Below are 23,811 nucleotides of genomic sequence, written 5' to 3' on the forward strand. Positions count from 1 at the left end.
CCTTGCCTTCACATTCTGAATGACCATTAACTGGCGCTTGAATGTCTCCATGTGCGCACAGCTCCGACGAGGCTCCACAGCCGCTTCCTGTCTGTGAGGCACAGCAATCATCTACTTGTTAAGGGGCTTTACTTTGATTTCCTCACATGGACAAGATTTGAATATTTCTCAGAGAAATGAAACAGTGTAGTCCAGTCTCTGCCCAGGGCTTTGAACCCAAGACTCTTAAATCATGCTCTTTGATTTGAGCTTCCTTCCGGTGTAGAGGTGCTTAGTGCAGTGCTAATTAAGATAGCAGGGTGGTAGATGGTCAAAGCATTTCTGTTCTACCTTGAAGATATCCTGACACAAACACACACTCACACCCAAGAAAAAAACAACAAAAAACAAAACATAGAACCTCAAGACAAGCAAATAGCTTAACACACAATCATGGTGCTGTTTTGATGGGCCTGTTTGAGTAAGGTAGAGCTGTCTAGAATGAGAGATGATATCCTTTGCCCTGTTGCCTGATGCAAGAAAGAGCTGGGGCATTTTACAGGGCCAGATGCAGCATCCCACAATCCCAAGCACTCCGACCGCTCTAACAGAAAAGCCCTCTGGCCGTCCCTCTCCACAAGTTTCATCAGTGATCAGAGCAAAAGGATAGCCTTCAGGGCTAGTTTCCTCCATTTACACTGTGGGGTATAGACACACACATGGATGTACACGCAGACACAGTGTAGAGAACATAACAAAAGTGTTTTTACAAGCCTTTTAAATTGTACTTCACACATGTCAAATAGTGTACAAATCTCTTGGAAATCAATGATTCCTACAGGCTTGACTGTTCATCAATTCTTCATGAGCAGACTGAAATCGAAAAGGCAAAGCCAGCGTACTTTTGGTGTTGAACACAAAGAAGTATTGCATCCTATATATGAGACATATGTCACATCCTGAGTTGGTATCTTTCAATCTTAGTAGTGTAATTTGCACTTGAAAAATACACACTTCTAATAGTTAATGGAGCCTCTGAGGTTAAAAACCACCACACAACACCACATCCGCGTTGTTCTGCTGTAAGGCCTTTGCAGAAAACAAAGAAGTGCTTCAGCACGCTGTCTGCTTCAAATGTGCATGATTATGAAAGAGTCATAAGACTGCAAAGCATTCTAATTTCCTCTCTGGGGTTATCATCATATTCTCTCCAGATGGAGAAAAACAAAGTAATGAAAGCAAATGGTAGACATCTAATTGAAGGTAGTAATAATGACAATACAGGCAACAATATGTACTGCAAATAGACAGTGATGAAAGAAGAGTCAACATAGGTGGAAAGAAGGACATCTCCACATTACCCCCGCAGAATCTACCCTGCAGAATTATATTGAAATTGTACAAAAAAAACCTTTGTACTCACAGGTGTGTGTCTTCTTTGTTACTGAGATACCTGTGAAGAGAAAAAAATGAAAAATAAATTCAAAGAACAACAACACAACCTGCACAACCTATAATTTACAGAGCTCATACAGTAACAAACCGATAGCGGTGATGAAGTGGTTGACCCCGTGGGCTATCAGACAGTCACTGTGCAAGGTCACTGACCCGGCAGCCCCGGGGCAATTATGTGTGTCAGCTGGTGTCTGACCTAGAGCTACTCTGCATCAACCTCCCAGACATGTAGATGAAACTCTGTCCACTGCAGGCAATGAATGAAAAAATATACTAAAACAAACAACAATTTGAATACTAATGTGTTGAGCAGCCACACTGATTAGTACTCAGCACATGAATAAACCCCCAGCCTCCAGTGGGATGAGGGGACTTGACCTCAACGTACGTTATTTAATCTTATGTTTAAAAAGGTATCATTTACAAAACAACAAGAGTTACTGGGTGCAAGGATTTAAGTTACATTATATGAAAAAAAGATTGATATACTGTATGTACATCAAAATATAAAGACAGGATTTTATGCACTATTTAATACAATATGTATGATTTCAATGCACCTGTCATTTTATTGAAAAAACCACGTTAATTTAAAAATTTGATGTTGAAAATTAATGCATTTGGTTGAGGGACAAATAAGCAATTTTTGTGTGTGTGTGTGTGTGTGTGTGTGTGTGTGTGTGTGTGTGTGTGTGTGTGTGTGTGTGTGTGTGTGTGTGTGTGAGTGTTTTGACTTTCAAAATAATTGGTCAGCTGTTCACCTTAAACTGTTTGGATAGCAAAACAAAAAAACAACAACTGCTGAATATCAACTGAGAGAATCCACTTTCTGATTTTCGTTTATTAATCCAACAAGGTATTGAAGGGCAACATCATGAAACAAATCAAATCAAAAGAATCACCGAATTCATTACCAAATTATAGCCAAGTAGATACTTTTGATTTTGATCGGTAATCATTTCAATCAATGAAACACCCCGATATGTAAAATCCCCTGTGAATTTAAAAGCAAGGATGAACACTGGAGTAAGCCGTGCTACAATTACATGAGCACTGAGCTTGGAAATCGTGTTACTTCAATTTCAGATCACCAATTTCCAGACTCCGACAATCTGAGAGAAAATGTTTAGATGGAGTAGCAGAGAAGATTTGATAAAGTATAGATGAGATAAAAGCAGCGACGTGTGTAGTCAGCTGATCAAACAGGCGCTCAGACTGACCAGTGTGACTCAGACCTGGCTGAGGCTGAGGTGAAGCTGGGGATGCGACTGCTCATGTTGCCCCTTCGGGTGTCCACTCATCGAATGAGCCACTTCGGTTTCCCTTGTGGCTCTGGCAACCTCCCCTATCTGCAACGTTTCTCTTATGCCCCAGGAGCCTGATGCGGACAAACGCACAGCCAGCCGTAGTCCCCGGCGGCCCCCTGGATGCTCATGCTATGCAGGGCGATAGCGCACTAATAGATCCCACTTGTCATGCAGAAGCAATGGCTAATTTTTCTACAGCTTGAATTTGAAACTCAGGGGATGGCGAGTTGACATGATTCAGTAACTCTCTATGAAAAAGGCGCCTGGCCAGAGATAACAATGTTTCAGACATGTTTGGGGGGAAACGAGTCAAAGAGCAACGAGGTGGAAAACAAATAAGCCCTGCAGCCTCCTATAGACAGTCACACAGAAACATACAACTGATATCAACTCCACTGAGCTGAAAGAGGGAAAACAGTCACCTAAGGGCCAGGAGTCTGTGATAGAACTCCCGAATTGTTCCAGCACACAGGGCCAGAAGCTCCTATTGTGTCCATCTGTGACATGTGTAAGGAGAAAACAAACAGAAGTCCAGTCATAATTTTAGATGTCGGTCAGAAGAGATGGGAGCCAGAAAGAGCAATGTGGCACTGCTGAGACAAGAACAGCCTAAACTCAGGAGCCAACCGGCACTTTGTCAGGAAGGATAAGAAGGAACATAAATGCTGTATTTAATTTAAACTACGAGACAGAAATAGCAGCAATTTTTCCTGGGATCTTTTAGAGTCTTACACTTCTGTTTTTATAATTTAAGGGGAGCTGGGTGGCAAATAGATGATGATATCATTTAGGGCAAAAGTGCATTATTTAAGGTAAAAAAACTGAATTAAAACCTGAAACCTGTGGCTCTATCTATCTACATACCTATCTATCCGTCTGTCTACCTATATCCATCTATCCCGATCTTGAAGCGGCAAGCAGCCATCTATTAATTCCTCGGTGATGAAAAGTTTTATGTATCTGAAACCTTTCTGATATCAAAGCTGCAGCAATAGATGAACCAACCACTCCATTCAATGAGCCAAAAATCAACATAGATGACTTGATTAATTTACTTCAAATTATAATGTAATTCTGATACTAAATAAACTTTGATTACCTCACAAGTGAACATGTTACGATCACAAAGTCAAGTCAGTTTAATGACGGATATTTACTGTAATGATATCCTAGGGAATTTCCAATGTAAACACACACAGATTTGTTTAGTGGACTTTCAAAGTTTAATCGGGTTGTAAAACAACATGTTGATTACATCTGATACTCTTTAAAAAATGTTAATCTGTTTTGAACCCTGCATGGTTTAAAAAAGACAACACCTTCCTCTGCTTTATGACCATATTAGTAATAATAACTGCAATACCCACACTCTGCAGTCAGCAGAAATGTGTACAAAGCCAACCCGATACTTGTAGTGCTGTCCCTGTGTGCATGCTGCAGGGAGCAGATTAACACACTGCTTCAGTGTAGTACCACCAGTGGTCAGGAACACCATAATGAGGCGTGTGTGTGTGTGTGTGTGTGTGTGTGTGTGTGTGTGTGTGTGTGTGTGTGTGTGCGCGCGTGTATATACATTCATGCTTGTGTATGTGAAGACTGTACACAAGTCACCAAATTCCAAGAACCAAATAATATGAAAACAATTAGCAAGTGAAAAATTCTGAAAAATGCATTTCCATCTAACAACAACGCCACATTTGCAATGTTGCTTTTGCGAGTTAGAAAGAAGAGGAGGGGTGGGTTCGTGGACTCACTTCCTCCTCTATGCGTCATTCAGAGTCCTGTGATTGGAGGTGGCAAGGAGACGGGGCCACAAAGCCAATGACTGAGTCATGCCGTGAGGAAGAAAGAGTTAGCTCTGAGCACTGACTTTGGCGCGGCCTGCCAGCTCATGTCTTCTCTGCTGGATGGCGGGTTCAGAGGTCAGTTTGGAGGTGAAGCTCTCCTTGGCTGACAAACAGCCTGCACTAACCACGTCTACAGCTTCACAATCCCCCTGAACGGACGGTTATCGGGCTTTAAGGGCGTTATTTATTCACCTGATCACATGAAGGCATGTCTGTCGTCTATGTGAAGTGTCAGCTGAATTCTAATTTTACTATTTGTTGCGATGGAATGAGGTTCCAGCTGTCACCGTGTGTCCTCTGATTGGTCATATTTTCACATGCAACAGTAAACAATTTGGTGTAAATTCTCAAGAGGCTATGCAGTAGAGGAAGAGAGGCACAGTGCAGGCGACTGGAGGTTAACCTCTACCACATCTATCTGCAGGGGGGGGGCACACATCCTGTAAACATGCCACTTAGACAGGAGGAGAGCGAGCGTGGGGTTTGGCAGCCACAGTGCTGCAGCCAGCTGTGGAGCGCAGTGGCATCGCCGGCGACTCAAAGTGACAGCGCTGTAATGAAGTCTGAGACGCATGGCAGGCTGTACGTCATAATTTCAGGTTCCTTAAAGCCTGACAGGGAATGATTATCATGGATGGTTATTGTCACCCTGCCTCCCTGGGAGACAAGGCGTGCTCTGAGGTTGTTGCACCGTGACATTCAAAGTTACAGTCTCCTTCATATAATGGAGCTGTCCTCTCAGCGCGCTAATGGGAGCGATCCATTTAACCTGTGCCAGAAACACACAGACGAGGAAGTTCCTAATGCGAGGCCTCTCCCGTGGGGACGTCACACCCCCCACCCACCCCCTCCTACCCCCCTGGCTGCTCCCTTCCTGCTGCTTGATTCATTGACTGGCGCTCCTCACTTATCCTCATTCACTGTTCAGTCTGGGGAGACAGGGAGGCTTGTTTCCTCCAGCCTGCTCCACATGCCGCTGCTACACGCCCGTCGCACACAAGGACACAGTCGGTGCACGGATCCAGCTGTAGGAAGAACCAGGGAGGGCCCTGGTGAGGGATGGGATGGACACCTCCTGGAATTACAGGTCAATACCACAGGCCTTGGGAACGCTGTCAGCACACTACTGTTTATTGTAATAAGGCCCCTAAGCCAAAATACAGACAATGGCGAGAAGTTTTGGTTCTTGTCCTGTCTTAATAATGACAGTTGGGGTAGGACTGTTAATTTTAGGCTACTCCTGAGGTTGCCGGTTAATGATGGCGCCCAGGCCACGGTCATCGTAAGAATAATAGAGTAGCTGCATCGAAGTACATGTTCACTGCCCTAGTCATAATTTGCTATTAGATATCCTGTTAGAGAAAATACTTTTAAGTAAGTTGCTTCTTTTGTTGGCGCCGCAATGGTGCAGTGGGTAGACCGTAAGAAGGTTCTGGGATCAATTCCTTTCTGTGCTAAGTTTATATGTTCTCCCTGTGTCTGAGTAGGTTCTCCCCGGGTTCCTCCGATCTTTGAAGGCAAAATGGGGTGAATTGACCACCACAAATTAACCGTAGGTATGAGTATGCATGTGAGAGGTTGTTTGCCTTTTTTGTGGCCCCCGCGATGTGCTGGGGACAAATCTGGGGTGTACCCCACCTCTCATCTCTAGCCACTTGGGATAGGCTCTAGCAACCCCTGTGACCCGCAAGGAGGAACAATTCCAAGGGTCTCGTCTTCAAGAAAGTGGATGGATATTTCTTTTAGCCAGCAAGCCTCAAATGAAGTCTCAAATTCCTTTATGAAACCCATCATCTTGCTTAACAAATTCAATCAATTGTATTTTAAAATCAGTTGTAAAAAAAAGTTTCCTAAATTCATTTACAAGCTTGGTTAAAGTGTAAAGATATGGTGCAATGCTCCACACAAACTGAAAGCCATAAAATAAGATGGCTGAGTAGATTCAAGATCCTCATAGCTGTTCTAACTTTGGTAGTCTTTGAAAAGGCCATACAAAAAGTCATTTCAACAATCCTCCCCTTTGCAGTGACACACTTATTAGCTATTATACTGCTATAAACTATATATGCAAAAATGTAATGATAAAAAAGTGCAATGATTCTAATCAGCTGCCCCCAAATGTACTAAAACACTTAATCCGTGGAGAGGCCAACTCTCTAGGGGGTCTCAAGACAAAAATGACTTCTCTGTCTCCAGGCGTTGTTATTTCTGGTCATTTCTAATTGGTTTTAACTAAAAGCACCCACTCCGAGACTCCACAGGTTACTCCGATGCATCACTATGGAATTGTCTGCAAATAGAAAATATATATCCACATTAGTTTTAGAGGACACCAAAATTGTCGCTCAGACGACAAAAGGAGAAAGGGTAAAAAAATAAAAAAAAACCCAGCACACATGTGTCGCTGCAAAGACAAGAATTCAAATCCCTGTAGAAAAGTGATGCTATCAGGGTGACCCTGACACCACAGAAGTGAGCTGACTCCAGCTACTATGTCACATGCACCTCAACCCTTACAAATGTTTCCTAGGCTTTATGTTCACCCCCCACGCCCCATGCATCTCTGCATTGCTGGGCCTATGAGTCTCCAGGTGAGTCCTTAGTGCTGTTTTGTGGCTCGTGAATTATACATCGCAGCAGAGGAATTGACGTGGCCCAGGAGGGCTGAGGAACAGCAGGCATGGCTGGGAGGCAGATTGAAGACTCTGACAGAATTTTAATTGTACCGCAGGGAACGTCGTGATAAGAGCTATTGTTATTGGTAAGACAGTACTGCACAGGTTCACTTAGCTAAGATCTCCGATACAAGAAGATCCCTTTTAAAAACGACTCCGTTGTGTAACATCGAACACGGTTCAACAGTCGAATCATTCATGATTATTTTGGGCGTTGCAATTCATGTCATTGGCCAATACATGATATAATCAATGCACTCAGTTTTTAGTTGCAACAAGCTCAGACGACCCATGAAGGTTAGCTATCACAGAGGAAAAACAATCCAGGAAAAATCTATGGACAAAACTCTCAAAACTCAAGAAGACATTGATTTTGGTCATTTTATTTTGTGATGCAGTACTGCAGATGAAAAAGTCAACCTATCAGTGACTCTGCTGCACTGATGTTGTTCACTCTGATCCTGGTACAGCTGTACTACAAACAGGAGTTAAATTATGTTTGAATAGTCCATAGTGGCATACCAGCACCTTCCACTGGAACATCATTAGCTCTGATTGGGAGTTTGAAGCCATTTCATTTTTCATGTGCTAAAAGCATCCATTTCTTGCAGCAGATGCCATAGATAATAATAGTAACAATAAACCATAGATAATAATAGTAATAATTAGGGCTGTCACTTTAATGCGTTAATGAGATTAATTAATTATGCTGCAAATTAACACGCTATAAAAATTAACGCAATTAATCGTGAGTGGTAAGTCAATGCACAAGCATTTTAAATTTAGCCCATTGAGTGACCCGTAGGCTGCAATGACATCACTTCCTACCTGCGCCACCAGTCAAAAGCAGGGTGACTGACAACAGAGATGGACGTGACACAGGAGAGCGAGGTAAGCCCACTCGGACCTTTGGGCGGAAAGACTATTAACAAAAACACAGTGATTCTGTGCTGTCAATCTGCGCTGTAGACGCAGTATGAATGAGGAGTGAATGAATCTTGGATCCGATGTAAAGCGTCTTTGAGTGTCCTGGAAAGCGCTATATAAATCTGATCCATTATTATTATTATTATTATTATTATTATTATTATTATTATTATTATTATTATTATTATTATTATTATTGTTATCATTATTATTATTTGTACCTTTTGTAAAAGATAATTTTCATATCACCGAAGCAGCTCCAGCCTAACGTATCATTTAAATGCAAAACATGTCAAGGACACAGAGTTGAACGTTAGCTTACCGTTTTAAAGGAAAAGCCTGTTTGCACCTTGCTATTTAGTTGCCTTATTTAGAGGCATGTTATACTATTCATTTTGAATTGCTGTATTGAGTCAGCTTTAGTATTCATTTTGATTGAGGGTCTGCTTATGTGCTTATTTGAGACTCAGCCTTATTTTATTTCTGAATTGTATTTATTTTATTAACTGTATTCTTATTGCATTTTTGAGAAATCCACCTGGCCTAATCGGTTTGCTGATGTGCTTGGTCTTTTTTCTTTTGAATTTCATCTATAAAGCACACTTCACCAATAAAAATGTGGATTCCAAATCTTCTATTCTTGGTGCATTCTATTGATTAGTCATGCACTACAATTTTGTAATGTCCTAGAATTCAAATTCTTTATTTGGGGGCCTTTAGCAGGTATGACATTAAAATGTGATTAATTAGATTAATTAATTACAAATCCTGTAATTAGATTAATTTTTTAAATCGCCTGACAGCACTATTATTAATAGACATACTCAATAAACAAAACAGGAAGTCTTTTAAATTACATTCTTTCTCTGTAACTGATCTGGAATTACAATATCAAATATTTTGCTCACAATGGAAATGCTGTTCCTTTGCAGTTTAATGCTGATTCCTTTGCTGACCCTTGTAAACATGGATTCACAACCGAACATGTGGTTTGCATGACAGTTCAGCAGCCAGAGGTGTTCCCTTCAAATTCACCACAGATAGAGATCTCAGTAATGCTGCAGCAAATATATTAATAAACAGTTCAGAGATTATACTCTGCGGGGAAAAGTTTTCATTTTCAGGCCCCCAAAATGCAATTGTCATAAAAACAAGCATATAAAATGCAACAAAAGGAAGGGGGGAAAGAACCCGGACTGCAGGAAGGCCCTGGGCACTGGTGAAAGCGAGGCCAGGGGAACAGGCAGGCCTCTATGTGCTTTCTTTGCCAGAGGTTCCCAGCCCAGCAATAATCTCACAGTGAACAAGCCTCAACCACATATGAAACCAAATAGCCTGTAAGCCGCACCATAAATAAAGACAAACCACATTTAGCAGACCACCCCGGTTTATTTTACTGTTATCGAGCTACGCTGAGCAGCCTGAATAGGCCACCACTGTGTGTGTTTACACACTTATATATAAAGTCCTTAACTACCGAGATCTGAAATTGATACACTGTCAGTGGACTGTTTATTTAAAGTAGAAATAAAATTACATAAAACATCATCCATGGATTTCTACATTTTTTCTCTTTACAGAACGTATACTGTAAAATACATCACAATTCCCATTATAACACAGTAGAGGTTATAGTTCTCTCTAGCAGACAACAGCAGCGTGCCTCTAGAGACAACACTTGTAAATTTTTATTCACATTAAAATATATTATCTTAGCTATACACAAGCTAAATCTGAAGGGGAATACAATTACTTACAGCTCCTGAGGCAAGCTCTCCAGTTATGCACATTTATTCAAGAATGGGTTGTAAGTGTAGTACAGTTGGCCAATAGAGATGCTCCCCTTCGAGCTAACGTATTCAGAGGAGCTTATACATTCACAATATGCAGAATAATGCAGTTAAATGAAGACCATCTCACACCTACGGCTCATTGTCATTTATTTTTTTGCATCATCAGCCGGTATGTATGGTTTTAAAGAATGGTTGAAGGCATCCCCACAGCAATAGGATGATTTTGCAAAACTATACATCATGAAGTGTTCCTGAAGATTTGTGCATTCAACTCCCCTGTCCGAGCTCACTCTGCATCTCATATCATCTCAGAGAGGTTATAAAAGATGGGATTAGAATGAGTGAGTTGATGTGAGCTCTGACAGTTGGTGACAGTCTCTTACTAGAGCTGTCCCGGTCCGTCAATAGACTGCACACACACTAGCCTGCCTGTATAATCACCTGGCGGGGTAGGGGACCAGTGCTCTGATGACAAACTAATGTCAGCTAATATCAGCTCCATAAAGGCTGACTCAGAAATATATTGGAACCCTTTCATTACCAACACTCATTCAGTCTCAATTCTCATCCAGTAAAGTATAGTACAGCAGGCACTCGTCTAATGAACAGGGGTCTGTGGGGAAGGATCACTCTGTGCGAGTGTGTTGGAAGTCTGGGTCCCACAACAGTGGACTCGTGGCTCTGCTGATAAGGACTTGGCTGTAATTGCTAAAAAGGGAGGGAACTGCAGCCCCATTAGGTGTGGTCTTAGCACTTGCCAATAAGCCAAACTGCCCCTCTGAAGCCTCCCATGTAATGAAAACTTCCTCTGAGATAAATTACATGTCTGTCAATCCACTAATTAATATCATGGACTTGTCTTTTTCGTCTCTGCAGTAACACACTGAACCAGAGAGATGGGGATTGAGGTATTTCTGAGGCCTGGAAGATATAATGGAAGGAAAAGCCAGCAAGCTGCTAGTTGCCGCTGCTGCTGCTGCTGTGATGCACTGCAGTCGTGGTCGGCACTTAGCGAAGCATCTATTTTTCATGTATTTCATAATTAAAACCTATGAGTTCTGTAAGGCCTCCATGCTCCGTGCAGATCAAAGGTAGTCCTATTAACAGGGAGTTCATCAGTGGAGCTGCTCTTCCATTTTCAGGCAACAGAGCCATACTTAAAGCACAAATACCCTGTAATTACACACGTGTGCGCTAACAGGACCGCCACAGAGCTGGTCTATGATTAATAGAACACAGATCACAGTTTCCTTCTCCTTTTTCAAAGCTAATGCAACAGCAGACTTTACACATAAGGATAACTCATACGTAGCAGATAAAGTGGGTTGACGGAAGACTGAATACATATTTCACATGTCGCCCCTTGTGGTGCAGGTGGAGTCTACCTCAGTTTGTTGCCTTCTCCCTCTCCACTAAATTCACTATGTGAATGTAATCGGAGGATAACACAGGATAAAGCTTTGCAGAGTAAAGACATGACGCCTACCGTCTGTGAGGATGTGAAAGGATGGGGAAAGATGGGGGAGGATGGGAGTACCAGCCTTACCTCACGTGGTGTAATCAACTGAGTGAACTGTGTTGCGTTATTTATTTGTCCCACTGACTCTTGGGTAACTGGATGTCTGGATGCTCAGCCAGTGACAGATTCTTTCCACCAGCACTGTAACTATACAGCATATGTAATAAACCTCTCCTTCATTTAAATACAAAAACAAATCCTGAGTGTGTGAGTGTGTGTGTGTGTGTGTGTGTGTGTGTGTGTGTGTGTGTGTGTGTGTGTGAGAGAGAGAGAGAGAGAGAGAGAGAGAGAGAGAGAGAGAGTGTGTGTGTGTGTGTGTGTGTGTGTGTGCACATACATGTACACATGTATACAGTATCTCTACATTATTATTTATTAATTTATTGCACAAGTCATGTAAATATATTGATGTTTTGTGACATCTGTGTGAAATTATTATTGTGGATTTCCTGACACTATTTGGTGTTGATGATGTTGTACATAGTGTGCATATACACGTATATATGCATGTGTATATACTGTAGATGCAAATGTATATACACATGTATACATATTACTACATACATATCATTCAGATTAAGTAATAGTATAATATGAGTTACTAATTATACTCCAAGTCGAGACAATTTTATGGCCCCAAAGATTGATTTGACTAAATTTATAAATGTAATCTGCACAGATGCCGCCATGAAAGAGAAAACTCAATCTGTATAAACGTAACACAATACATACACAATCTGTATTAAAGGTGAATGTGACAAAACAAGACGGAAATCATTCTGCTGTGGCTGACAACAATAAGGAAACAGAGGAAAGTAATTATGAGATGCACATCTTTTGGGCTCCTATGTGGAATTCCACTGAATTCTGTGAATTGGTTTTTGACAAAATGAAGAGAACTTACCCCATGAAACCTGTTACGTACGTGGATAAGCAACAGCCTACGTGTTAATATAATATTTTGATATGATGTTTAAATATGACACACAGAAATATAGTCTGGTCATGTTTTTTAAATGATTACTTAACTGTCAGGTAGTTAGTACAATGGCTTTGTTGAGATTACAAACACAAGTATACTTGCAATCTATCCAGATTGGTTTTACAAAACTTTACAAGGGCAACTGACGTTTCTGCCATTCTAATCCGCTCTTAAACAAAGGTGGCCTAAAATATGATTTACACGGATTTCTACAGATAACGTGCAGTTTTATTGCTATGGCCTCTAAAATCTGATTTTTGTGTGAAATGTAAAGTGACCCGGAATGATGTCAAAACCAGAGTTAAAGAAGAGCTCCAGTATCCACACTGCTGCTGGCATTGACACAGTAACTCCACACTGTGAGTCGCATGTGTTCCATCCACCATGGTTCCAGGCAGGAAAGCCTCACCACCAGCATATGTAGTTATTGGTGACTTAGTTACCAGCAACCCACACAGATTGGCCATGATGACTTGGACATACATATCAGAACACACCATTTGGAAAAAACAGTCTGGAAGATCTGTCAGAAAGCTCTCTACAGTGTTAGAAAATGTGGATTAAGAATTCTTGCCATATTAAATGTGTTTAGTTTTTTTCCACCTAAATACACAGCAGAATAATATGTGAGAATGATTATCTGAAGATCTAAAACTGTATCTTGCTGCTACAAAGCTTCCTGTTGTTGATCGGGTTATTCTTGTGCCATTGCATAACAATTTCAGAGGAAGAACCTGTGGTTAAGTCATATGAAAGAGAAACTATAATTAGCTGTGGAAGCATCTGCAGAATCAGTTGAGCTGTTTATGCCTTTTTATTGAAAACATTAATAGCTCTTCGGTCCAGAGACAAGCTTATAGCGGAGGAGACAACCGCTGACACTTCCTCCACACTCATGAGGTCAGACGCAGTTCACAGAACAATTACCTTACGCTAACAACTCCATAAGACTGCTGGTGTATTGAGAAGGAAGATGAACGTTTTCCCGTGTATAGATGTTCCAATGTACTCCTAATGTTACGCAATCCAAAAAGTGTCATAGAAAATCAACACCTCCTACAGTCAGGTCAGTTTACAGAAAGGACACAGGCTAAGGATGTTGTCATTTAGCAAACAAAGATACTTCTAACAGTCACTGTGCTGTTAAATAAATACTTTTCTTAAAATTTACATTATATTATTTTTATGTATTGTCCATATGTGACGTGGACGGCTAGATGAAGACTTCATAGAATTAATCACCGACCTTTACAGCATATGCAATGCCCTGTGCAACCACAGAGTCAAGGGGGGTCCAACGCTGACCCTGGGAGTACATCAATACAGCAGCCAGAGCCATACATTCTTAGTAGTGTGAAAGCTTGCAGCCGCGGCCAGCAGTAATAATTAATAGCATAGTCTATAAGCATTCCATTAGGTGCAAGCAGCTGTCATAAACATCTTAATTAATTTACAAAGCAAGCAACGGGGGAATTATGGCGACGTAGAAATCTGCTTCCCTCTGCCGCTCCATAGGACTGGAACAGATCGGGCTTTTAAATTTTTAAACATGCCTTTCATGTTCTCTAGAGCACTAAAAAGCCTTTGAACAGTCAGCTTGTTAGGAGATGCACCTAGCAGCCCAATACCTACGGGTCGTCTTGCTATTCTTTTCATACAGGGACAAGAGGTTTTGGACTTGTCCTGCTCGACTAAAGGAATGTCTCCTCGCTTCCTGTAAGGTATCAACCCCATCTCAGATGTTTTTTTGGCCACCCTGAAATAAGTGTAAAACATTCCATTTCCATCTTTGTCAGGGTTCCGTTCCTACACCTGTCTCTTTCTGTTGGGACAGAGTAGATTATTTTAAAAATTGAATTTCTTTTCGTTTCTAGATTTTTTAATCTAAAATGTGACTATTTTAAACAGCAGAAGAGTAAACAAGGCTTTCAGATCCAAATAGCCCTCCCACTGTGGACCTTATGTAAGAGGCACATCCTCCTGAGGATAGCGGATGTTACAGCTGAGGAACGGTGGCACAAGAACAACTCTCCCGCACCTCACCGTAATCTGGACAGTGTAGCGCCAAAGCAAAGGTCAGAATGCTGTAGTAAAAACTCTCTTTCTTACCTGCTCTCACTCTGAGAGGGCAAGATTAGACTGGCCACTCCATTATTGAAGAAAGGCTTAAGGGCATTTCCACTTTCAGAGCTCGGATATCAGCAGCTTCTGACACTAAGCGGGGCTGACCCATCACTTTGGAGGGGGTTGAGTCGAGGGTATCAGCCGTCTGCCCAGCAATGCAGTCTGGGCAACAATCCCTTTTTTTTCTTACCACTACAATTTGAAGGAAAAGAAGTAACCAGCACTCACAGACAACAATATAAGGTCAACACCGCCTGGTGTCATTAATATATCTGTTCCCTATCTGCAATTATGACTCAATTTAACCATGCATAACAGTGCACCATTTACAGAGCAGACACTGAATTTTAATGTGTCCATTACTGTGATGATGGCCAGGCTTCACACATCCCCTTTTTTCTCACTCCCAATCTAACCTGTCTCTTCCTCCCATCTCTCTCCATTTCAGCCCATGCCATATTTGCTTAACCCAGCCAGTGTGACAGCACTCAATGCTAAAGCACTCCCAAGGCAGATGATCAAAGTCAGCAGTCAATTCACATTACAATCCATTGATTTGATGTTTCCTAACCTCCCAGGCCTTTCTCTAATGCTGCCAAGGACCTCAGGATATTTCACAGCATACCTCCTTCCCCAGCATTCTCTCTCTCACTCTCTCTTTGAGTGTGTCTGTGTGCGTGCGTGCGTGTGTGTGTGTGTGTGTGTGTGTGTCTGCAGCCTCTGTAACTAAAAATACAGTTGACAGAGACGTTTCTCTGGTCATGTTTGCATATGAATTGCTTCTATATTCCATCTAGTTCAAAAACAGATGGCTTAAAATAACAGTTCCGACTCAAAGCCCAGCAGTAATTCATGTGAGGCCGACCACTTCAAAAACCATCCTCCTTTTTACAATGCAATTATTGCCCCTGATTCACCTGCCGTTTCAAATATTGTTTTAGAGTAAATCACTCCCTTGTTCTCATATAACACACTTTGTTTTCTTCTCATCACTTATTCATTTGCAATTCTTTATTGTGCTGGCTTCTATGCTTTGGTGACTTCCATTTCCCTGGTAGGGGATGTGCAGAGCACTTCTATGTTTAATTCAATTAACCTATGATGGAGGAAAGGTGTTCATGGTGCTCACTCATAACCATGCATTATTTCACATGTATTTACTCTGCTTCTGAGTTGTGTGGTGGTGGTGGGGGGGGGTCAATAAAGCAGCATTATGCATCCTAAGAAGCTTTATGTATTATTTTTTTTCCTTTGCTTTTTGTGTTTTTACAAATTTAGAAATGGCCACAGACTTAAAGTGAGATAGATATCACATCCTGGGACAAAAGCTGAATCTCCTGCATCTATCTTGCTTTTGAAGGCGTTACTTTTCTCCCACTCAGAGGATGTCAAAATGCATAAGCATCACGGTCATGGCACAGTGACACACTGACCTACAAGCACTAAGAGAACTTCGTCTGCCTTGATAAACACACACAGATACGCAGTGGGGTAAATGTGAATGAGGGAAAGGAAAGGAAGAATAAATAAAAACTATCGATCCACGTGAGAGGCATTCCTTAAACAGCATTAGTCATTATAGCTCTTTAATTATTCCTCAGCAGATTAGACAACTCAAGAAGAGCAAGAACAGCCTCTACTGATTTCAGCCCAGCAGATAGAAGGCATGGTAGAGCAATCCACAGTTCACATGTATGATCAAAAAGAAAAAAGACGGAACAGTGCTGACAAACAAGTAAGTGAAGCAAACTCAAAAACACCATTTGTTAGACAGCAGTGGTGAGGAAACCTGTTGGTTTGAGGTCTAGGAACACATGAAATAATATTAATGCAAGTGTTAAGTGTAGATCAAATAAGGTGGTGACGAAGGTGGTGATCATTGTATAAAAACTTCAAATAATCAACAAAAAAAATTAGACAAAAGTTAATTTTCAAGAACAACACTTGGTGAAAACTGTGTATTTCCTCCAAAGTATTTTCCATAAGCTACATATCTAGGTAACACCCGTGCTCAGATTATCTCATGAGATTGCTAAACTTGTAGCCTTGCATGACTTTAGTTGTAGGGGAAGTGCCTGTTCTTGAGGACATCATTTAATTTTCTGCAGGGATGATTCTTGCTAAAACTAAATGTCAACCCTGATGCCAAGCTCAGATAAAACTGTCAGAAATCCTTCTGAATTGAATGACTGGCATCAGTTTTCTTTCAAAGAAAAATACAGTGAAGAAACACAAATATCCCTTTGTGCCGATCTACTCCAAAGTTCACTGACCCATTAGTCACCCAGTTTCATGGTAATCAATCAAATCCTTAAAATGCATTTGACAAAAACTATCCAAAAAATTGGACAAAATCTTGACTCCTCTTGATTCACACTAATTTTTAATCAGTTAGATCGAATTGATGCCAGGCTTCCACCAAGAAAATCCAAATTTTAAAAGGATAGGAACCTTTATGTTGTATACCTGTCATTTCTGTTATGAGAATGAGAATGACAAAACTATTTTTTATTTTTCAGTCTCTTTTTCTGTGGATGAAGCTACTGTGTATTCAATGAGGTGCGGTGAGGTTCGTGGCTGGTGAGGCACTGATCTCATCATAATTATATGTACAAAAATATGAACCTACAGTGTAGCTTATTCACCATTTAATTATCAACAGTGATTGGGTTATTTTAAAGTTTCAGAGCAGAATTATTTACACGTACAAACTGTAACACACAAATAAGCATATTTGATTAAAAAATACATGGTTGTGTTGTTTCTACATGTTTGTTTATATTTTACATTTACTTAAATTAAGTCCTCAACTGAATCTCTAGGATCACAAGCGCCCCCTACCAGGAGGCGTGAGAACTGCGGGCCTCACCTCACCTTTCTACAGCAGTTTCAGGACCGCTCAACTCAAGAAAGACATTACAATCATGCAGCTGTTGACAAAAAAAACAAAAACACTGCACATTATATACATTATCTCGATTATGGAAATTTACTTCAGAAAGCAAACATTTTAACATTTTAATAGCGACATATAGAGATCACATTATGGTCTCACTGTATCGCATGCCAGCACAGCGAGCCGAGTCATTGCGCAATCCATGGTGAGGCTCGACTGGCTGGTGCCTCACCGCAGGTCTCCGTATTTCAACGGTAGATGTGAAAATTCAGATTTTGAGTAATAATAACCTAAAATTGGTGATGTTGAATAGAAAATAACTTCATCACTAGATAAATATAACAATTTAATTTATTTCTTCCATTTTTCTTTTTTGCAGGTGAGGCTGTGTCTCACCTACCTTCCCTGACCGCATGTCACTGTCTGTACTGTATGTATTCCTGGATGAGCAAAACAGGTACTTTTCCCATAACCCAAACATTAAAAAAAGGATATTTAGAGGATATGAAATCAATAGAAGCTATATGATATTATGGTGTTGGCTGCTTGATACAACAAATCTAGCGCAAGATATTTCAAAATTCTAATTGAACATGAAATAATCCGTGAAAAACATAAAACACACATAAAAAAGATTCAGTTTAAAAGTGCATCTATTTTCCTCATGTGCCATTTTTGGAGTTGATTCCTCTTCATCTGTGAGGTCTGTGTTTTAAAGTGCCGCTACGTTGTTATTTTATGAGAAGGGCTGCACACAGAGCTGTGGAAAGAGAAAATTCCGCCGCATGGCTACACAATACACTGACAGCACATTTGGAGAAGTCAGCCCCAAACTAAAGAACAGTCCGTGAGGTGACCCCCACTAACCCCGTGTCTTCAGTTCGTCTAGCCAGGCTGCTCTGGAAAACTCCCTGTTAAAAATGCATTTGGTGTCTCTGATGCGACAGGACCAACCATCCTGAGCGTGCAAGCTAGTCGGCTCACATGTGCTGCTCACGACCCTGGTGAGTGAAACGCCACAACTGTATAACTCCTCACTGCTGCTTCCACTGCACTTACATAATCTACACGAGCGAAGGGACGGGAAGACAGAGGCTGGGCAGGTGGGGGGTTGAATTATAGGAAGCTTACGTCCAATTGTGTTTGACCATGTGGAGGGACAAATACGGCAGCATGCGGGGAACTCACGCCGCAGCAGGCTGTGAAGACGACATGCTGGGATGCCCTTACAACACGCTGATAGACGGTGGAAAGACTCCGCCTCTCCCTTTCATTTCCAAAGCCAAAGTGGAATATAGACACAACAGGAACAAGGCGGAGCGTCTGAACACATTAGAGGTGCACTGATCCAAGACTGTGGCATGCTTATTTATTAATGCAGCTGAGCTTAGCTAACTGCCTGCTTAGATGAAGTGCACCAGTGTGTATGGTGCATCACAGCATCCGCCTCAAGACGGCAAAGCTGTTGACATAATGCAACTTTAAGTGCATGCTGCATTACCTTCAAATTAAGCTATCTTCTTAAGCCATTTCTTTCTGTTCTTATATTTTTACGTGGCCCGTTTGACGTTTTCCATTAAGCGATAACAGAGAATGAGAAAAATACTACAATCTGTAGCGAACAAACAATGTAAAAGATTAGCACTGTAAATCCATTTGAGCTTATTTGGCTGCAAAACAAAACATTACTACGTGATCCTGAGTAAACAAATTTCAGAGCATACCGCAAACAAAGAATGTTTGCCCATTTACACGTTATTCATCTCCTAGGGTGAAGTCAGTGATGAGTAACAGCATGGCCATGTTGTCAGTAAATATAGTATAACATTCACACAATCACTCCATTCATGTTGTACCTCTGGAGTTCACTGGCACCACAACACCGTGTGCTGACAATGTTTTTTTTGCCAACACCTCACAGTTGGGGTGTCAGCATACTGAAATGGTGTTGAGAAGCACAGGCTTTTAAGTGAGACGAAACATCTCTTGGAGAAATAAAAAAGAGAAAAGAAAAACAGAATGGGATGCAATTCTCCAGAGTATATCCCCCTCATGTCTCCTCCACTGTTTTTTGGCAGGCTGGGTAATACACAGGAAAGCACTGGCACACAGCGCTCTCTCTCTACCTGAACACAAAGGGAAACATTTCAGCCTGGAGTTTGGGCTTCAGAGACGAAGAGGATGCTTTCACACTACCACAGGGAAAATGAGTGATATGCTCTCCATTGGTTTATAACATGGATGCAAGCTTTACAGACAAGTGTTTTCTTTTTTTCTTTTCTTTTTTTCTTGCAAAGTTCACCATTACTTTAGGATCCATTCAAGAAGGTGCCATGAAGGACGCTTTTGAGAAAATTTAGAGAACAGGTGGCGAACGAGGAAGACGGTTGATGTGGTCATGACTAGATGCTTCGCTTTATCATTCATGAGAGTTTCTTCCCACACTCTCTCATTCTCCTAGACTTCTGCAGTATCGTCTGAGCGAGCCTAAGCCTCTTGGACAGTTCATTTAGGATAATGCAATGATGAGAAATGTGGAGCGGGAGCCATGCGTGTGTCTGTGTGTGTGTATGCGTGTGCCAAATCATGTCTGATAACTGTATCTTTTCAAAATGTCTCCTCTGACTCAAATGCATTTCAAGCAAGATGCAAAAGCAAGTCAGCGCAGACAAGAATGATTATTTTCATAACCCGCTGAAACATAAAAAGGCAATCTATCATGGAGACGTATAATTATTTTATGAATTCAAACAACAGAAAAAGTACATTTCAAAGAAATTTTCACGTGAAGTAGATGGAACAGAAATTATCTAGTGGCTTTTTTTCCCCCCCTTTCTTCAGACTTCAGAAAAGAGAAATTTATTTCAGCCTTCATCTCTAAATTGGATGCAATTTATTGCCTCTCCAAAGCTCATTTTTCACTGGCTTGCAGGATCCATGGACCATCGCAGGCAATGCGTATCTGCCCGCCTCCTCTGGCCTCGGGTGTTAATATGTGGAAACTGGCCTGGGGATGCAGAAGCCCAGCCAATGGAAGAGGAGGCAGACGGACAGAGGAGAGAATCAATCCCTAATCGCTGAGGAGTAGGGCGTAGGTGGCAAAGATGAATTGAAAAAAAATCAGGAGAGAGAAAATACAGAAAGCGCTGTGTTTATCAGCAGACATTTGGGTGCTATCAGCTGACTGCAAGAGCTTTGGGATGTCAGAAGGAGAGAAAAGGGAGTTATATAACCAGGCTGTTATAGCAGAGAGAGAGAGAGAGAGAGAGAGAGAGAGAGAGAGAGGGAGAGAGAGAGAGAGAGAGAGGTAGACAAAGAACAAGAGAGGAACCTAAAAAAAAGATAGAAAAGAAAAAAAAAATCACCATTTAAAGTGACAGCGACAACATGATCAAAACAAACACAAACAGGGAACATGCTGCTGCTCACACACACACACACACACGCACGCACGCACGCAGGCATGCACGCACACACACACACACACACACACACACACACACCAGAGAGGGAGGTGAGTGTCCAAAAGAGCAGCAGTCTCTGGTGAGCGATCCAAAACGAGGGTGACATGTCATAACAGGTCAGGGGTTATTCCATCCATTATGTATGCATTATCTTAGCTGACGCCTGAATGCTCCTGGAGCCACATTGTTGCCTGGTTACCTCTGTGCTTTTTGGGTTTCATCCAGCTCCACTGAAAACGGTGGTCCAAAACACACCACACTAATAGCCCCCCTAAATCCTAGAGTGCCCTCCCATCGACAACCATTAGCATGCATCTTATGCTCAACTCCATCAGTTTGGGATCGGGCCTATTGTAATCTAACAGTCTAATTTGTGAGCAAAATAAGAGCTTAATTTGGAGAATCTTTTTGACGCCACGCATGCGGTGCAGTCACACATGAACATTAAATACAGTTAGCTGTAAGGTGTATTCCGTCCCGTGACCTTGCTGTTACACATCCTCACAACAATGAATAACTATCGCATTTCTTTGGCTGACAGCTGACACCAAGAGGCCCAGGTGATATACGAGACATGACAACTGATTCTAATTAAATGTAGAGCTCGTGGATGTAAAGTGGCAGGAAGGGAACAAATCCTGTCTAGGCAGCAAGCGGCCTGCCTTGCTCCAAACGAGATGAGCCGGGCTGTCAGGGCTGCCTCAGCTGTCCTGTAAACCTGGGCCCAGCTCCCCAGGGGGACTGACAGGTTTCAGCTGGAGGGGAGAAAGCGCACCGCAAGCCTCCTGCCCTTCCACCACAACAAACACATAACACATACACAGGCATTTCAAATCTAAAGAAACAGCCATGTGGACCGTGTGCATTTGTCACATAACCGTGTACTAACAAGGTATAAAGCACGGTCATCGCTATCCTGAGCACAGATGGAGGCTGTCGTCTTGGTAACTAAATTGCAAAAACGGACTAAAATCATGAAGAATCAATAGATGTGGATGATTCGTCTCCCTGGTTTTTTTTTCTTTTTTACCATGACTGTATTCATCCACCTCAGACTGAGAACAAAGGGCTAGACATGGTGAGTTGTTTTTTTTTCCTCAGACAGAAGGTTTTTTTTTTTTCCAGGACATGGCAGAGGACCCAATGGTACTCAAGGCAAACATGAGTGTGTCAGTATGTGACACAGAACTGCACTTTACAGAGGATGCTCACAAGGCCTTCAGCTTCCCGTTCAGACCTCTGGAGACATCCACACCAAATCAGTTAACCTTTGAACCCACTGCAACAACTTGGGCCCTGAGTGTCGAGGACAGCCGGCTGAAAGACAAAGCACATCTCGCTCTTATCAGACACAAGCAGTCACCATGGTTGTCACTCTGGAAAATGAAGGAGCAATTGTCTATCATGAGTCCATCTAATGACTGACCAAGAAAAATGTATATAATATACCTAATGTCATAACATTGGAACTACTGACAGGTGAACCATTGATCACTCTGGGATATAATAGGCAACATGTAAACATTCTATCCTCCAGGTTGCATTGGAAACAGGGAAATTGGAAAACATAAGGGGCTGAACAGCTTAATAGGGATCCAATTTTGACGGCCATACAGCTGGGTCAGAGTGTCTGTCAAACTGCTGAAAGGTCTTTGTTGGGTGTTGCCTGTTGATTTTGGCCTGAATCCAATCTAGCATCTGCAAGATGTGTTGGATAAACAACTCCAACACATCCTGGAAGGTGCCATCTCGTGACTTCCAGCATCCGACGCTACAGTGTTGGTACCAAATCCCACCGCACACCTCCAGTGTCCACACCTCGACAGGTCAGAGCTGTTGTTTGGTCGGTGGCTTCAATATTAAGGTTCATAGGTGTTTGTCCATCCGTACTCGCTATGCATCTCTGATTCACTTTTGAAAACAAATAATTACATTAAAAAATAATTAATTTGTAAAATTTTAAGAAAGAGACATTCATTCATTCATCAATTTTTCGTTAGCGCTTCATCCGCAGTAGCGGGTTGCGGGGTGCTGGAGCCTATCCCAGCTGGCTTAGGGAGTGAGGCTGGGGAAACTCCAGGCGCAACGCCAGTGCACCGCACAGCCACACAGAGACGTAGACAAGCTTGCAAGCTCACACTCACTCCTACGGGCAATTTCGGACCGACCAACTAAACCTGAAACGTATTTTTTGGAGGTGGGAGGAAGCCGGGGAACCCGGAGAGAACCCACGCAGACACGGGGAGAACATATGAAAAAAATAGATACAGTAATTTGCAAGTGGTCCCTAAGATTTCTGAGATACTATTTAACTCCATTAGCTTCCGTCATGTCACATGTCAAACCTCTAATTATTTGGAAATCTCCACCTTTAATAGAAATTCAACCTGGCAGACATTTTGATATTTCATTGCGTTAATTCCATAGAGGCAATTCATGTATCAATTTTGGTAGTAACCCATTAAGATCAGTCAGTACAATCTCAGATCTCGTACTATCCATGCTGACTCACTGGAAAGACTTACTGGGGCATTTAATGTAAGCAGCCTGCTGTGAAAGGGAGATTGACTGCTATTAAGAAGAAACTGTTGAGTCTGCTGTTGTGACATTAAGCTATAATTAACTGGCTTTGATAGATCACACAAAACATGGTTTCAATAGCTATATAAAGGTGCTGCTTAAGGAAAAAGTCTGACAGATATACATTTATTTGCCTTCTTAGTCTTTATTTTTATGTTTCTTGGTTTTAATCTTTTGACATAGCCAGTCTAGCTGTTCCCTTCGTCCAGGTTTCATGCTAAACTGACCAAACTTGTGATTGGCATTAACTCATCTTTATTTTT

At 41.7% G+C, this 23,811-nt stretch overlaps 1 protein-coding gene across 1 annotated transcript in view; it reads right to left on the reverse strand.

Annotated features, from left to right (window-relative positions):
• The window catches only part of roraa (RAR-related orphan receptor A, paralog a), a 185,062-nt gene that overhangs the window by 60,734 nt on the left and 100,517 nt on the right, over positions 1-23,811 (reverse strand). The window contains exon 2 of the mRNA XM_068313374.1: positions 1,403-1,432. Within this exon, the coding sequence (XP_068169475.1) occupies positions 1,403-1,432 (30 nt within the window). The remainder of the gene's footprint in view (positions 1-1,402; positions 1,433-23,811) is intronic.

Source organism: Antennarius striatus, chromosome 4 (assembly GCF_040054535.1).
Source record: "Antennarius striatus isolate MH-2024 chromosome 4, ASM4005453v1, whole genome shotgun sequence".
NCBI classification, from domain to species: Eukaryota; Metazoa; Chordata; class Actinopteri; order Lophiiformes; family Antennariidae; genus Antennarius; species Antennarius striatus.